The sequence below is a fragment of the Cibotium barometz genome, chromosome 18, assembly GCF_041138505.1.
Source record: "Cibotium barometz isolate CiBa-2024 chromosome 18, ASM4113850v1, whole genome shotgun sequence".
Classification (NCBI taxonomy): Eukaryota; Viridiplantae; Streptophyta; class Polypodiopsida; order Cyatheales; family Cibotiaceae; genus Cibotium; species Cibotium barometz.
The window spans coordinates 43,955,573-43,973,045 of NC_141063.1; the positions used below are offsets into that span (position 1 = coordinate 43,955,573).

Sequence of the window (17,473 nt, forward strand, 5' to 3'; positions counted from 1 at the left end):
TACAAGTATAGCATACACTATGTGCTAAGACATTGTCATTGGCACCCTAAGAAATTCATGTATAAAGAGATCACATCCACATACATAAACCACTGTGCAGAGTTCTAATGCTTTTCCAGAGGAAAAGGATAGACTCTATCATAATGAAGGCTGTCACTAAAAAGAAATGCCAACAAAATTTTGCAGCACATGAAACAAGAGCTCCAGTGACCATACTGCAAGTTGAAACAACGGATGCACTAGCTCATCCACCTGAGTGTGGCAAATTAGCCACAGACAGCATGTTGTACAGCAATTTACAAAGTGGAATGTGGTGGAAACATGAGTTTTTATATTACTAAACAATTGGGCCATTAAAAAGGTTCTAAATATGAGCTGAAGCAAAAGGAAGAAAAAGGATTTCACCGACCAGAAATTAATAAAACCTACCAATTAGAATCCAGTCCACATCTAAAGAGAGAGCCACTCCTTTCCATTTTGTTGCAGCAGACAACAGAGAGCCAATAGGGGAGAGCTTGCAAAGTGTCTGGCGAGCTTCCCAAGCATGCCAGATTGTGGCAAACTTCAGCAAGTCTATCTTCAGCTTGTGTGTACTGTGGCCACATCTAGCATTCTGTTGTGAGAACGATCATGCTCATTTTTTTCCAGCAATATACACAATTTAACAAACTAGTTATTTGCAAGTTGAGGGTTTGTGAGACCCTTCTGCTGATTTGCTGTACCACCCCCCCCCCCAAAAAAAAAAACGGTCTGACAACCTGAAAAATACATGTCATGACCAATGTTGTCAAGGCCCAAGACTGTTGCAGCTTTGTCTCAAAAGACAAGTCCATCTTAGTGTTCATGTCTTTTATGTAAAAAGCATCATGCTGAGTTTCTATTGTGTTTCCAGTGATAGAGACAGCCAGTAAAATTTAATACATCAAAAATAGTAAAGAAGTTTATTATCAACATTCAGATTGCTCTGACAAAAGGTCAGAGTAAAATGAAGAAGGTAGCAAGCTGCATCTTTCTGAGAACTAAAGGAGAAACTTGTTTTGAATCAGGGGTAGATAAGCAGAGTAATGGCCAACCTCATATATCCAGTAGCCCAGTGGACAAAAAAAAGGGTCCACTGCAGGGCACAACTTCAACAAAAAGACATCAACGAACCCCACAGTTTATTTCAGGCTACCTTCTTGGGCAAGCACCCAAATGGTTCATAAAAGCATACCATCAGTATTACATTCTAATTATACAGTTATGAAATCAGGTTATTTATCCAATCCATTACCTTAACTCAGAATCCTCGTCATCATCCGAATTGACGTAATCTGAAGACTGCTTTAAGGCCTTCCTGAAGCACTCTATTTTAGGCTTCATGGGTTCAGAATTGCAACAGTAACAGAGCCATTCTTCTACGTTCTGATTTCTCTCAACTTCCTCCTCTCCAAAATTTAACATTATGCATGTTGTACAAAAAGCTTTGTCACAAAGATCACACATGATAAGATCACCACCGTTTGAACACCAGCAGCACTCATTATCTGATCCATTAGGGTCCTGCACTAGACAGAAGTGCAGCGAAAATTCACAATTCACAGACTCTGACATGAGAACGGCCTTAACAATCTTTACCTTACTGTAAAATGTCACATATAGTTACGGGAACTGTACCTTAGTGAATGAAACGCTCTGATAGAACTGCATGCATGGCTTGCATATAGCAAGCTCAAAAAGAGGATGCCTGTGCATTTGATTAATACTTAATTTTTCCCCACAGACTGTGCACATGAAGTCCTTACCACCTCTTTTAATAATGCCCTCAACACCATCCCCAACCGGAGACAAATTGGAACTCAGCAAAACATTTGCTAGTTCCCTATTTCCTTCTTTGTCCCTGCTACCAACTTTCACATCATCATCCAAGCATGACTCAGACAACTCACTGCAAAAGTCTGCTAAACCCATGCACACTTTAGAGCTGTGTGTAAGAGATTCTGCAGAAAAAGCAAGGATAGCCTGCTCTTGACTATAGACTGGTTGCTTTGTTTCTTCTAATACTTGTTCTTCATCACTGTCAATGTCGATGATAACTTTGTCAACTTTGTTGTGACAAAAATTGGAAGCTTCGACCTCTCTGCGCCTCTTTAAATGCTCTTTCTGAATTTCTTGCTCCATAATACAGTACTTTTTGGAGCCTAAATCATTGACATTGATCTTGCAGTCATCATCTAATGTCAAAATTCTCTGTTCACTGCTTGAACCATCCACAGAGTCTTGAAGCGCAGTATCAATACACGTTAGTTTTGTCTCATCTAAATCATCTTCACATCCACTGTTAGTTTGCGAGTAGAAGACCGCCCCATTTGGAAGAAAACTTGAAGTTGAAACGGCCCCATTTTGCTCACTAGCACCTTCTGCACACTAAACAGACAGGCAACTTTAAATGACCTAACTGGATTAGTTCATCCAAATATATGCTCAGAATAAGTGCAGAAAAAAGTCGATCATTTTCAATCATGTAAACCACTCTTAATTTTTTGCAGCAAGCAAGATTGGTCTTTACTGTGTTAGAGATTGTCTTGCCCTGCCCCAAAAAGCATGTTACCTGCTACGAGTTTTTGAATAATCAGAAACCAATTAACCCACACACATGCTCTTTACAAGTAAAGACTATTCTCAGACAGAAGCTACTAACAGAATGCCTTGAAAGTTATATAAAAGAATCAAGATGGAGGTTTGTGTATAAAAACATGTCCACGTTTTTGGTTCAATCTTAATAGATAGAGTTAGAGATTGTCTTGACCTGCCCCCAAAAGCAAGTTAGCTGCTATGAGTTTTTGAATAATCAGAAACCAATTAACCCACACACATGCTCTTTACAAGTAAAGAGTATTCTCAGACAGAAGCTACTAACAGAATGCCTTGAAAGTTATATAAAAGAATCAAGATGGAGGTTTGTGTATAAAAACATGTCCACGTTTTTGGTTCAATCTTAATAGATAGAGCACCCTACAGAGTTCCTAAAAATTCTCCAGTGGTGAAAAGCAGACTTTGCCATTATGAAGGCTAGCAGTAAAAACAAGACAAATAATCAGCAGCCATATTTTCATTCAGCTTAGACAGTAATAAGAATACATGAAATCCTGATTTTGGCTTGCTCAAAATACACACAAAGGGTGGCTGGTCAGTAATGCACCATTCTTGATAAAAAGAAAGAGCATAAAGTAGCTGGCTGCAACTCAGATGAAAAGAAATCTGCATGTCGGCTTATACATCAGAATGTACTGATGGAAAGTTCAAAACTTAACGGAACAAAGCTTCAAATCATCAGATTACATAATGTAACATCCCCTCTGAACATCAGCACCCAGGAATACATGCATGTTGATGAAAAAGATATGTCCACCTTATTGAACAAATCTTCAAAGCTTCACCTGACAACAGGCACTTTATACCCTTTTATCAATAAGGCTCACAATCGGTCCTTAAATTCTAATCCTATCTGCCTCTGCAGACACAACACACAATATCTGAGTACTTGAGGCTGATGCATGTGGCATTCCAGGCAATCAACGTCTTGGCATATTATTTGGTGGTCACAAACTTGGCATGGACTCATGGTTTTCATGTGACCAGAAGTTGATGTGGTGGTCTCTGTGTAATAGATTTGGCAGGGCCAACTGGCTAGAACAAGTTGTGAAGCTTGATAAGTGGGGAATTTAGGTAGAATCATAAGTGCCAAAAATATCTCACTAGTAATTCTGAATGAGAACAGAACTAGCATTGAAAGGTTTGCATCAACTTCCTCAAAATACAGTGAATATTTAACACACTGATATAGATATATATTGCTGAAATTAGCAGCTCTATGATACAATAAAACTACCAACTATGTACCCAAACCTCTCATGTAGGGCCCCTCCCTGTAGCAACAACATAGGATGCTGGCTCTCCAAGTTCTCTTGCTGCTCAAAAGACTAAATGAACTGAATGAATAGGGGTCTCTTTTTATATGTGTGTTATTTTCTATAAGAGAAACTCATTGCAATAGACTAGCCCATTCTTTCTCATTTTCCACCTTAAAAAAGACCCCCTTCGGCGCATCTTAGTGCCCCATCTCTTGGCCTAACCATAAGAAGGCCCGTTTTTAATACCTTTTCAAGCCCATTTCCACCACTGTGTATCATGTACATTGCTGCCCATTTCTCTTGGTTCATTATCCACGCTCTCTTAGACTACTCAGTGCTGCCACTGCTTCAACTTGCTCTGAGCACAGAGCTAGACGCCCCTGAGCCTCAAGATCTGCACCCTCGTCCCGCACGCTCCAAATCAGACACATACTCCAGCACTTTAGAGCAGCAATGCCCTGTGTGGTGGACATTGCCCCATGTATACTGTAGTGGAAAGAAAGATATATAAAGCATCTACTAAAGGCCCAATGGGCCTATGAGAACAAAGTGATATAATAATGTCCATGGCATATCTCATCATTGAATGGAAAATAAAACAAAAACAAAACATAGCTATCTCACTGGGGTGATACAAAACTGTCCATGGAATACCGGGAACATGGAACATGAGAGGAGCATCAGCGCCCAATAGATGGTATACCACTCTCCAAAATATCAAGCATGGGGCTAATGAGTATGGCCGAGAGGTCTCGCTCAGCTACCTCACGTGGAAAGGTAGCTCGATGGCAGTGGAGAATGTCCTGGATCTGCAGCTCATGAGGGGATCGTGGCCGACATCCGACATATGACATTGGTTTCACTGGACTCACTACCCAGGGCCACATAGTATGCAGGCCTGTTTTCCTTTGGCACTTTTTGTTTGCATGCTTATGATCTTTACTTTGCACCGTAAAACATTTTGGTATCATAGACCTACTGAGTGTTAAGTAGACGTTAATAAGTCTACCTTCCTTTCTTTCTGTTTAGCCTCTGTAGCCTCTGGGTCAAAAATCATGTACCTTCACCTTGGCTTTTACTCTCTTTTGCAATGTGTCTGTAGTGGTCAGTGGCAGATGTGTCACGTTCTCCCCCACTAAGATTGCATCAACCATCAGATGATTGCCTCGTGATAGGCACACAACAATGGAACTAACAAACTGAAGTCTATAACACTGAATGACATGAGCTCTGCACTAAAGCTCAGACTCCTTACACACTCCATTCTGGTTTCATGAAAGCAAGAACTTGGAATGGTCACCTCATGCCAAAGCACTTCATGATGAAGCACGTGCACCTGATAAGAATCCTCCTGTAGAGACTTCCAATGATAGGGCTCAACATCAGAAGTTTTTAGAGTTTAAACATCTTTTGGTGCACTAGTTCAGATGGATCTCCACAACCATCTCTAAAAAACTGAACACCATCCTTGTGGATGCACCGCCTCAGAATCTCCTTCAAGGAAAGGCCTTGAGAAATAAGCAAGTTCTCATATCGATGAAGACAGAGATAATGACGGAGAGTGAATTCTTTGGGCCACCTTATGGCCATCATAATCATGCAAGCTCCTAAATGTGACGAAGAATAGCAGAGGGAAAAACATAAGAGGAGTATTGCTATGATTCTCAAGCTGAAGGAACAAAAGGCTTCAAAACAAGAAAAGCTTCAATGTGATAGGGAAGTGTAAATAATCTTTTTGTCACCTTTTCCGGCACCACATTGGGCACACTGTGAGTCATGACTCAGCTCCCCCCACTACCCAAACCCCACAACCCAGATGTAGAATCTGAGGGTCCTTGCTTAAATATTTCCAGCTATTTGCCAAGCTTTTTAGCAGGGAAGGAAAACAGCAAGGCAATTAGTACCTGACAAAGTTCAAAGGCCCAACTGTGAAGTAAGATACCTTAATTTTCTTCTTTCTTTTGCGTTTCAATATGAAACTATCCATCAATCTAGATTTCTTGATGTCGTCCTCTTCTCCAACCTGACAAGAATAGTTCATGTGCATAAAACAAACACAGTTAATCAACATTGACACTAGATTTCACTGATCTTACAATTTGAGAGTGACTAAGAGGTGAAACCTTATTTATTTACCTTCTTGAGGTTTATCTTTTGCTGCTCTGTAAGTCCAGTTTCCTTTTCACTTTCTAAAGCTGCTGCAGTAAGAAAATCTTTCTTACACTTCTCTAGATCTACTATCTCCTCAACCTTTCACAATGACCCCAAAAATATGATTTTAACAAGAATCCTTGTTGTAGATCAGACTATTTATGCTAAAATGCCTACTCACCACTTACACAAACCACTTTTAAGATACACTTCCGTTATAAAAAAATTGCATACTTGGTCTGCCCCAGGTAGGCCAAGGAGTGCTGCTTGTTCTGGTGTAGCAGCCAAGTAGACTGAGGCCCATGCCTCAGTACCAAAACAACTCAATTTCTCTGCACCATTTTCGCTTCCAAATAGAGCATCTATAGATTCCCATCCATCATCACACTGTGCTACTGTTTGAGAGCCATCAGGAGAAGCAGAACCATGCAAAAACCTTCTTCCTAAAAAACCGCTTGCTCCTTCTTCCATGAATTTTCCATGGTGCCTGCACACACAAAATAAAAAAGTTGATATTGAAAGTTTTAAAAAAAGGGCGCCACCTGCATAAAATTGTGCTTATTGTTCTTGGAAAAAAAAGAATGTGCTTGTAAGATCTTCCTTTCTTGAATTACCTCTTTACTGGTCTCAGAAGTTCCAAATCATTTTCAGCTTTCCTGACAGCATTACTGATTTCCTCACTGGCATGCAGCCCAGCCCAATGTGCCCTTTTCTTCCAAGCTTCAGTAGTACAACCTTGAGGTGCTTGTTTCTCAATCCATTTGAAAATTTCAGAAAGGTTTACCCCTGCCTCATCCAGACGCTCCTACCCACACAAATTGTTCAGATATAAATGAAGCTAGTGCCAAGCACAAACCTGAGCATTCCTACAGTTTCATGCACTAACCTGTAGAAGGCCACTCTGATCTTCAAACTCGTCAAGCGTTTCTTGCCACTGCTCCACATAGGTGGACATCTCCTCTTCAACTGCTGTATCGAGCTATTCTTGCAGGCAATAAAAACTTATTGAGATTTTTTACATTTACCGCTTTCTGAGACTTTCCTAATAGATGTTCTTAACATTATGTAGAAATGTCCAACCTCAGACCCAGATATGTTTGCGGCAAGTTCTGCCTTGACTTCATCCTTCAGAGCAGCCAAAGACTCTTCTTCAAGCAGCTCTTGAGCTTCAGCTGCCTATAAGTACAGTTATCTGGTTAGTGCCAGCTAGAAAACAAACCATTGAAATAATCTAAGAAGAAGAATAAATCAACTAGGTTGCCTTATCCTACCTTGCTCTCAACTACTAAAAGCTCATCGATAAGATCTTGAATTTCTTCATCTGTCAAAGGAATCTGCCAAATTGAAACAGGCTGTTAGTATCCTCATCTCCCCCTCCCCCTTCTCTCCCTCTCTTTCCAATAAGCAGGAGGAAAAAAAGAGAAGAGTAGGCTGTGAAGCTCAATATAGCATGTCTTACCTCTGTGCTCGAATCCTCCTCAGAAAAAGAGCATGCGTCTTCATCAAAATCACTACCTCCATCTGATCCTTCACTGCTCTCTGCTGCACCATTGTCTCCTTGTCCATCTTGATCTACGTCCTCCTCCTCATTGTTAGAAGGTTCAATCAACCTGATGTAACAATGGCAAATTACCACAAGAAGGATTTTAATAGGGTTTTTTTATTTTATTTTTTAAACTTGTTCCAAACACACTCAGCCTCTACAATGTATCTCACATTAATAGCATACATGTGAGATAATCATATGTTCTCATTAGGTTTGTTGGAAAAGCATTTGCTCGATGCTCCACCCTCGTGTTGTTTCTGAGGGTGACGGATGTGCTCTATTGTGTAAGGCCAAATGTGGCCAAATGGTCAAGAGACGGCTTATGTAGATTGGCACTATACCAGGTAGGATGCATGCTAGTGCGGGCTAAGTGACCGCATTAGTGGGTGCTGGATAGTGAACCGATGACACGCTATTCTCAAGTTGCAGGGCCCGTTTGAGGGTCCAGATGGTCTCACATGGCCGTGGGAGCTGCGCACAATCCCTACAAGACTTTGGTAGCAATTTATATATATATATATACCTAGATGAATCCAAGAACATGCCCAAATTCACCTTTTAGGAACATGCATGTTATATACTCATGGTAGTCAACCCACAAGGCTATATAACTATCAACTCCATTATACATAGTATGGACTAGATACTACGACATCCCCACTAACGTCATTAGTGCCCAATAGTGGGTGTAGAACTCTGTATCAAGATATGCTCACACACGCACTCCACACACACACACACACACGCACACGCACACACTCACACATAAGAGCATATATTCACACAAAGCCCTTCGGGGCAAACTCAGCCATAATGAAGCCTAGCACTAAGGGAAGTAGCAAATAGAAAGAATTAGTACAACAAATAAGTAGTTGATAGGGCAAATGCACCGCTAAAGATAAAAAGAATTAGCACAATATCAACTACCCGCAACTCGGACGAAAACTTCACAATGTGAAATCTGCATGTCCTCTAATACGGCTGAATTATATACCTAGATGAATCCAGGAACATGCCCAAATTCACCTTTTGGGAACGTGCATGTTATATACTCATGGTAGTCAACCCACAAGGCTATATAACTATCAACTCCATTATACATAGTATTGACTAGATACTACGACATCCCCACTAACGTCATCAGTGTCCAATAGTGGGTGTAGAACTCTGTATCAAGATATTCTCACACGCGCACTCCACACACACACACACACACACACACACACACACATAAGAGCATATATTCACACAAAGCCCTTCATACTGAGTTTCTGTCAAACCTCCGGAGATGCAAGGCAGACTCAGCCCATAATGAAGCCTAGCACTAAGGGAAGTAGCAAATAGAAAGAATTAGTACAACAAATAAGTAGTTGATAGGGCAAATGCACCGCTAAAGATAGAAAGAATTAGCACAGTATCAACTAGCCGCAACTCGGACGAAAACTTCACAACTAAAGACTATGAGACCAAAGTGATACAATAATGTCCATGGCAGCTCTATACAGCCTGTACTCTCAAGCGCTGAAGAGAGAGAAAGTGGTTAGCTCCAGCCTTGGGTACGGCCCGGTAGAGTTCAAAGGAGAAATGAAATGAAATGATATATTAACGTCTCTAAGAGGCCATAATGGCCTATGAGACCAAAACTGAGAGTACATCTGAAGTTGGTGTCTCATCAAAGAGAACAACCAAATGAAACTAAAAAGTACAATAAAATGACTATCTTACAGTTATAAGAATTGTAAGTAAGACTCCTAGATGATACTAAGTAGAAAAAATTGGAAAATGTGTATAAGTAGATCCATGTATGCTGATCAGTTGAAGTGCTGCCCTCTCCTCGGATCAAATATCTCCCCCATGGGGCTATCTAGAATGGAGAGGTCGTAGAAGGGAGGTAGGCGCCCCCAACGCCGAGCAATCATGGCTCTAATCTGGCCATGGTGAGGATGTCGTGGTCGGGATCCTGGTGGGCGTGGCCGACAAGCACGACATAAGACGACTGCTCTATCAATGGTGACTCCCTAGGAACATGGCTAGTGTCCAGATGGCCCGATGGAGGAGGTATCAGGAGGTCTGTAGGCTGGGCTGTTGGTGCTGGTGTTGAAGAAATATGTAAAGATCCTCTGTCTAGGTACATCATGGCTCGGTCCCCTGTCTGCCAAGAGGGTCTCTCTGTGTCTCCTAAGCTCAAGTAGGAACAACCCCAAGCATCTCTGATCCTCAAACTCCAACCCCATCTCAAGTAGGAGGGAGAGAGAGAGAGAGAGAGAGAGAAATGAAATGAAATGTTATATTAACGTCTTCAAAAGGCCAAAGTGACCTATGAGACCAAAGTTACAACCATGTGACATATGATATATTGTCTGGAAAAGAAAAGAAAGAACTGAAGATAAGTATCTAGCCCTACAATACATCAGCAGGGAGCATCCGGAAGCAATAACTAGGGAGGGTGGGAAGCTAATGCTACTAGTCAAAATGGAGTACATGAGTACATGGATACATGAATACATGAATATGGGGGAGTACAAAAGTGACAGTGAGTACAACAGTATATGGCTGGAATGGTAATCATCCTAGGAGCTCTATCATGGGTCTCTGCCGGATGGCCTAGATATCTGCCATAGTGAGATGCCTTGTCGGACGAGCCCAATGCCTTGCAATGATGCTCTGAATCCTCCAGTGTAGGCACCGTCTCCGATGTGAAGATCCGCGAACCCTCAAGCGTCTTCCTCCTGTGCTCTCATGTACATGCCCTCAAAAACAGCCCTCCTTGCTTTTTAATAGAGTCGACCAACTCCTTATTTGGCTTGTGCTTTTCCTTTTTGCCAAAAGTAGCTTGAGTTTGCTCAAAATACTCCAGCTTTTGCTTTTCCCCAACTTGCTCCCCAAGCTGTAGCTAGGTGCCTCCTTCTGTCCACTTGTACATGCCCAAAGTAATGATATGTCCAGCCCATCTTTTAATGATGTGTGAACACACTGACTTATAAATTTATAAGTCACTTTAAGGATTAAAATCCCATGATGCTCATGTTGTAAAGCCATCTTTCAGGCCAGTCTTTGCCAGTGAATGCTTCAGCTTTCTGCTGTGGAAAATCCCTGTTCTCACCTTGGTTCTGTTCAATGTGTGGACTTGCCCCAAAACGTTGATCAACACTAGTGAAGGGACCGAAATGGTGACATCCCCTCCGTCTAATAAAACAGTTGTCCGCAATTGTATAGGCCTGATACCACTGGAATACTCTTCAAGGATAGTAGATGCACTGCCAATCTGTAGTTTTTCATAATTCCGGCCATTAAAGCCATAAGTCCAGATCCACGATCCGAAGTCAGATAAGGGCAAAAAACCAATGGTATTGAAAAACAAACTTTAACCATATCTCGAATGAACAACTCTGAAAATAACCATACACAAGCATAAGAACCAACTATGTCCCAAATATTCATAAGTCCGTAAGTAGCTTGAAGTACATGCAACAAGAAAATAAGCAGAATACATAGCCACAAAAGATCTTGCCATGCCATTGGTCTGTATAAGGGCACCACCCCTATGATCCATACGCATGCCCAAGCCTAACATGCTTCATCAGGGCAACAACCCTTCTATGAAGTCAAACATGCTCGCTAAAGTTTCCCCTTTTTCGGCAAGGCTTTATTTATCAGGGCCACGGCCCTTCCATGAATTCATGAAATACTCACCAAGGACACCAATCCTTCCATGAGTTTACATAACTCACTAGGGTCACCAACCCTTCCATGAGTTGGAATAACTCACTAGGGCCACCAACCCTTCCATGAGTTCACATACTCTAGTAAAGAGAGTCACCAACTCTTCTCACTCATTAGAGTCACCAACTCTTTCATGAGTTCAGATACTGACTCATCAGAGTCAGCAACTCTTGCATGAGTTCAAATACTCACTCACCAGAGTCACCAACTCTTGCATGAGTGATTTCATCCACAATTGGCGTAGACAGTCCCTTGCCAATGGGATGCTGGATAAGAATGAGTCACATGCATAGATATCCTAGTTCTCCATAAGCATGTCTGCTACCAATAGTTTTACAAGCATCTCGGCCGTGAATAGTTTTACAGGCATTTCAGCCATGAATAGAAATCCATAAAAAATTCCTTGATCAATGAGATACCTATGAATTCCATAAGTCCACTGCATCCTAGAGAAGAGGGAGCAAAAAACTTGATTCAAGAACTGACGCCAATATAATTGTCATGTGTATGCACAGTCATAATAACAAAAGTGCCATAGAAATCCAGTAAATCCTCATTGTAGATAGATAAATCTGAGTTTTAATGACTCCATATCGTATAGAATACCAAAATCATAAATTAGTTTAGTGGCTTTGCAGCCAAGAAAGGAGATAGATATCTGAATTGCTCAAAGTATCTATCTTGCAACAAGCACCAACAACCAGAGGATTCTTCTTGCACAAACATGCAAGGGTAAAGACATATATTCAAGTGCCAAAAAGCCTAAATATATTTATTTCAAAAGAATTGCATTTACATAAGCCAAAAATACTTAGCTGATCAAAGGATACTGGCAAAACTACACAGCCGAGGTGTATGCAAAATAGCATCCTCTTTACAAAAAACATATGCCTTCATGGGGAGGCTGCAAACTGTCATCACCGAATCTATATCTCAGGAGAAGCCTCTGCATCATCATGATGTGTAATCTTCAATTGAGGGCAAAAGACTTGTCATATGACCTACTTCTTCACAATCTGTGCACGTAGGCTGCCATACATTTTGTTTCAATCTATCTCGAGGCTTCCTACCAAGAGCTACTCTTCCCTCGAACCCGGGAGGAAGAGGTGTAGTTGTGCGAGGATCTTCAGTCTTCATATGCTCCTCAGGTGGTGTCACACAGGACAAGCGGGGCCTCTTCTTCACGTAACATGAATGCTCATCCAAATCCTCAGGTGAACGTTTCCTGTATTGTTTAGGAGCTTTTGGAATGAGGAATTCGCCATTGGGCTGCACCTTGATGTCTTTGTTCTCCCAAAGGTACCTGAAAGCCAAATCTATGGGATTTTCGGCATACATCTGTCTATCCATTATCGATATGTCACAAGCTACCTTTCCAGATATTTATCTTTCCACATATGGGTAGCGTCGGTAGTTGCTCGACAAAGACTCTTGCCTAGCCAACTGTCCCAGAACTTTGTCCAACTGTTCTATATAAAACTTCTTCTGAGCATCAAGGGTCTTCTGGAACCCTGTAGCCATGTGCTCACACAGTGTTTTGATATCGTATCCCAACAAAGCTGATCTATCCACAGGATAGATGTCAAAGATAACTATGAAATTTTTCCTTCCCCAAAAATTTTGCTCTTCTCCAGGCAATCTGGAAAAGCTGCGCTTTGATACCATTGTAACCGAACAGAGACCCGGAACAATATACAAGACACTTAAAATATACCAAAGAGAGTATAAACATAGCAGGAAGCCACAAAAAGAATATAGAGACACCGTACGAAGCTTGAACAGCCGGCCATTGCACAGCCATCTCTGAGAGAGGAAGTCAACAGCCCGCTCTACGGCCAGTGCTGGAGGAAGAGAGAGAACAAATCAGCTGCATAGAGTTCAAAGGAGAGAGAGAGAGAGAGAGAGACACACACACACACACAGAGAGAGAGAGAGAGAGAGAGAGAGAGAGAGACTCGATCAGCTTCTTCCTCCTGTGCTCTCATGCGCATGCCCTCAAAAACAGCCCTCCTTGCTTTTTAATGGAGTCGACCAGCTCCTTATTTGGCCAAAAGTGGCTGAGTTTGCTCAAAATACTCCAGCTTTTGCTTTTCCCCAGCTTGCTCCCTAAGTTGTAGCTAGGTGCCACATTCTGTCCACTTGTACATGCCCAAAATAATGACATGTCCATCCCGTTTTTTAATGGTGTGAAAACATTTACTTATAAACTTATAAGTCACTTTAAGGATTAAAATCCCATGATGCTCATGTTGTATAGCCATCTTTCAGGCCAGTCTTTGCCAATGAATACTTCAGCTTTCTTTCGAGGAAAATTGCCGTTCTCACCTTGGTTCTATTTAGTGTGTGGGCTTGCCCCAAAACACTAATCAAGACTGGTGACGGGACCAAAATGGTGACAAAATGCAAAGAAAGGGCAGTGGGAGAGAAACGAAGATCAAAATGGGTTTTCTTTTTTGCGTTGTGGTTTTTTTTTCCCACCTATTCGATGGGCATAACCCATTGACATGTTAGGGATGGAGTTTGTTATAAAGTTGTATGTTGTCTTCAGGTTATTCGAGGGCAAGGGAAATACGCAAGATTGTTTGAAAGTCGTATGTGATCTTCACGGGCGCGCTGCCGCTGAGAGCCAGCAGTAGCTCCAGCTATCTGATTGCACTCAAGATCAGAGCCTCTTCCCGGAGTTTATGAACTTGACATCATTCTACTAATACCAACCGCATGCTTATAGCTGGCTTGTGCATCACTGATCCTTTATTTGGCAGACTCATCATAAGTCTCCATCAGCCTATCTATTAATTATTGGACTGTCAAACAAAACGTTTCCTCACACAAGGTTCTGCCAATGGCAGCTGAGAATGTATAAGTGAGAGGGGGCTCCACTTGAAGTAAAAACTCCTCCTCTGGTTATGTGAGAATAACAAATGCCCTCATCTAATTCTGGATTGAAAACTAAAAATATTCAGCATAATGTCCAAGGTATCAAACAAGGCTATCCAAAGTCGGTTTGTACTATCCCAGTATCAAACAATGCTACACCCACCAATATCAAACAGAAATTGATTGTGTATTTGACGATGGCGTACAATTTGCAAGATTGGAGCAGGACAAACTTGCTAAGCAGCTCTGGGATCTATTGTTACTATACAGAACCTTCACCTCTGAAAAACACAGCCACATCAACGAAGACCTAGCCAATAGTACTCCCATTCCAACTTATCCAAGATCCCTACAATCCTCAATGCCCACCACAAATCCCATCGTAAAGATCCAAGATCAACATAGCTCAAGCCCAGAAGAATGCAGAGATGACCTTTATAGAAATGGCATCCATCATGAATCAGAAGTTCCTCACCAGAACCCCTGCTTGCAGAAGCTCTCAAACGATGCAATACAACTCCATCATTTCTGCCAATGACCAATACTCTACAAGAGTGAAATTAAAACAGCCCATACTGTTGAAAGCCTCTGGAAAATAATTCTGCTTCCTGAAACCATACTCACTCATGTCACCAAAGCTATATTTATTACATGAGGTTCATGTACATGGTACAAGTTGTCAGGACCATAGTTATTCTACAAGAAGATGTCTGTAGAGGATGCTCTTTATGTGATCATTCATTGGGATGTATTCTTCTAAACATTTGAGACAATGTGCATGATTACTTTGAAGACAAGACCATGTGTCTAGGTTACTGGTTTTCCTGCACGTCAGCAAGGGCATGAGCAGAAGCCTGTAACAGAACAAGGAGATGGTGACTCATATTCATAAAGCCTAATGCAAGGCAAATTGAAAAGCTTGTCCATTTCTAATCTTAAAAACTTGGATATCTTATCCTCAAGAAGACAGACACTCTCACCCTAGAAGGGGTTTGTTTCCGCAAAAAGTGCAGAAACTTTGATGCTAAGGAAAAAAGTGGAAAGAAAATTCAAAAATAGAAACCTTCTAACGCCATTTTACTTTACAGAATACTGCTATTTGCAATTCCGAACTTTACAGGTGAAAGTTGGAAACTTGCTACCATTTTAAAGTCATGATCAATGTGAATACGTTGCTTGAAAATTATTAAATGCAATCATAAAAGGCCAAAAATTATGGCAATTACCTGGAGTTTGCTATTTCTGTTTGCACAGAACCATCAGCCTTGGCAGCTGGAGAATGAAGGGCTGCAGCTGAATGTGAACCATCTCCATTGGCTTCTACCATTACTTCCGTTCATGCGCCCAGATTAAAAAGATGTTTATAACTACAAAACATCAGCACAAGTAGAGAATTAAAGACATGGACAATGCAGCATGCTTCAAATCAAATCCACAGACAGAACCATCTGTATAAGTATGTAAATTAAGTGCAAAACCTTTTGCTATAAAGGAGTTTTAAAACCCAAAGAAAAATTTAAAAGAGAGAGTAATTTCATGCATAAAAGTGCTGTTGTTCTGCTGCATACAGGGGCTGGCTGCGTCCAAAAAAAGCTCACCTACTATACCGTGTTGCTCTGGACCTTAACTGTCCGCTATAATCAGCAAGTGTACTGCCACCCAAACACAAGCATGTGTTAGGCAAGATGGAGATTAAAATAGGATTAGCAATTGATTAATGAGATGGGATCAGGCATTATCACAAGATGATTAAACAAGGGCATGAGATTAGATAGAAAGATTAGGCATAATTTGCATTATAATAATGGTCCTTTTTATAGGAGAGACCTCCTTATACAAGGTGTGAGCATATGCTGCCACCATACATGCCACATGTTAAGGCATGATGCCAAGTGTCCCTAGGAGAGGTGTCACCTTAACAAATCATTGCTTACATAAGATCCTTCTAAGGGGCTGTTCTCACACATACACAGTTTACACCGCCACCTAACACCTGTTTATTCCCCCATTAATCATTATTAATATTTAACATTCCCCCCATAATGATAATGTGGCTAGAAAGCCCACTCATCATGGGCTATGTTTGCTTCTTCTGGCTACTGCTTCTTGTCATTGGAGGTAGAGGTGGCAGAGTTTGCCAAATCTTTATCAGCTTTCAACTTCCGAGACTCTTCGATGTAGTGCCGCACCTTGTGGCAGTAATGACACTTTCCATTGTTTTTCTTGGTGTGACCCTGTGACAAGCCCACTTTGCCTTTGCCACTAGAGTAGAAGGCTTGGTCCCCTCTACTGGCATCACCTCTGGATCTATTCTTCCTTGTCCGTTCCTCATGTAGGAGTAATCCAACATGCTCCTCAAAGGTAGTAGGATTGCCTCCTCCTCTCATAGAGAGATTCAAAGAAGTGTGAAAACTCTAATAGGACTCAAGGAATTGAGGATAGTGGTGTTATCAACATCCTCATTAATATTCTGCAGGTTTGTTACCTTGGTAAGGTGATCCTATATGGAATCTCGCTTGTTCATGGTCAAGTTGTCCACCTCCCGCATCAGATACATAACTCATGCTTCATTATGGGACTGAAACATGTTCTCAAGGACCACCCAAGCAGCTCTTGCAGGGCTGCAGGATCAGATGTGAGGAATGATGGATCGCTTGGCTGAAAGAGCGATTAAGGTCATTGCTTGGGCATCATGTGCATCCCACCGTCTTTGATCTTCACTAAGTGGAGTCGGTTGTGTGGTTGATGTTGCCAAAGAGGTTGTCGTTGCTAACGTTGCAGGACAAGGCTCTTGCCTCGTATAACAATCTCCCACAGCCCCTTGACTATCAAAAGGCTCTTCATCATGAAGCTCCACAGTGAGTAGTTGGGACCCTCAAGACCATCTTCGATTGTCGTGAATCCACTAAACCCCAAAAAAAATCAAAAACCAATGCTCTTTGTGACATTCTCACAATACGGAATTTCTCAAAGCAGTATGAGGTGCGATGAACAAGAAAGCCCCCCCTTGGATGAGAACTTTTATGCACTCAAATCTTACGGGAAACACAAGAGAAAACTAGAGTGTGCACACACGGCACCGGGATTTGACGAGATAAAAGATGCGATCACAAAAGTATAACAGAAAACAAGGTGTATGCTTGAGTGAGTAGAAATAAGCTCCAAGATATGTGCACAAGAACTAGAGTGCCTATAGATGCCTAATCCTCACAAGAAAAATCTCTCAGAGAAATCCCAAACAAAAAAACCTTTTGCCGGCAAAATGGCTCCAATTGTTGCTATT

General features: G+C 41.5%; 1 protein-coding gene across 2 annotated transcripts in view; it reads right to left on the reverse strand.

The window, feature by feature from the left end:
* The window catches only part of ATRX (P-loop containing nucleoside triphosphate hydrolases superfamily protein), a 134,777-nt gene that overhangs the window by 109,404 nt on the left and 7,900 nt on the right, over positions 1–17,473 (reverse strand). Inside the window, exons 2-14 of one of the 2 annotated variants that reach the window (XM_086812637.1) lie at positions 15,789–15,842; positions 15,417–15,557; positions 7,504–7,654; positions 7,316–7,378; positions 7,125–7,220; positions 6,931–7,023; positions 6,659–6,849; positions 6,279–6,531; positions 6,030–6,143; positions 5,836–5,916; positions 2,549–2,590; positions 1,657–2,406; positions 1,274–1,542 (exon numbers count right to left, since the gene is read on the reverse strand). In XM_086812637.1, the coding sequence (XP_086668763.1) occupies positions 1,274–1,542; positions 1,657–2,406; positions 2,549–2,590; positions 5,836–5,916; positions 6,030–6,143; positions 6,279–6,531; positions 6,659–6,849; positions 6,931–7,023; positions 7,125–7,220; positions 7,316–7,378; positions 7,504–7,654; positions 15,417–15,517 (2,204 nt within the window). In that variant the 5' untranslated portion in view covers positions 15,518–15,557; positions 15,789–15,842. The remainder of the gene's footprint in view (positions 1–1,273; positions 1,543–1,656; positions 2,407–2,548; positions 2,591–5,835; positions 5,917–6,029; positions 6,144–6,278; positions 6,532–6,658; positions 6,850–6,930; positions 7,024–7,124; positions 7,221–7,315; positions 7,379–7,503; positions 7,655–15,416; positions 15,558–15,788; positions 15,843–17,473) is intronic. The other variant, XM_086812638.1, reaches the window with a different exon arrangement.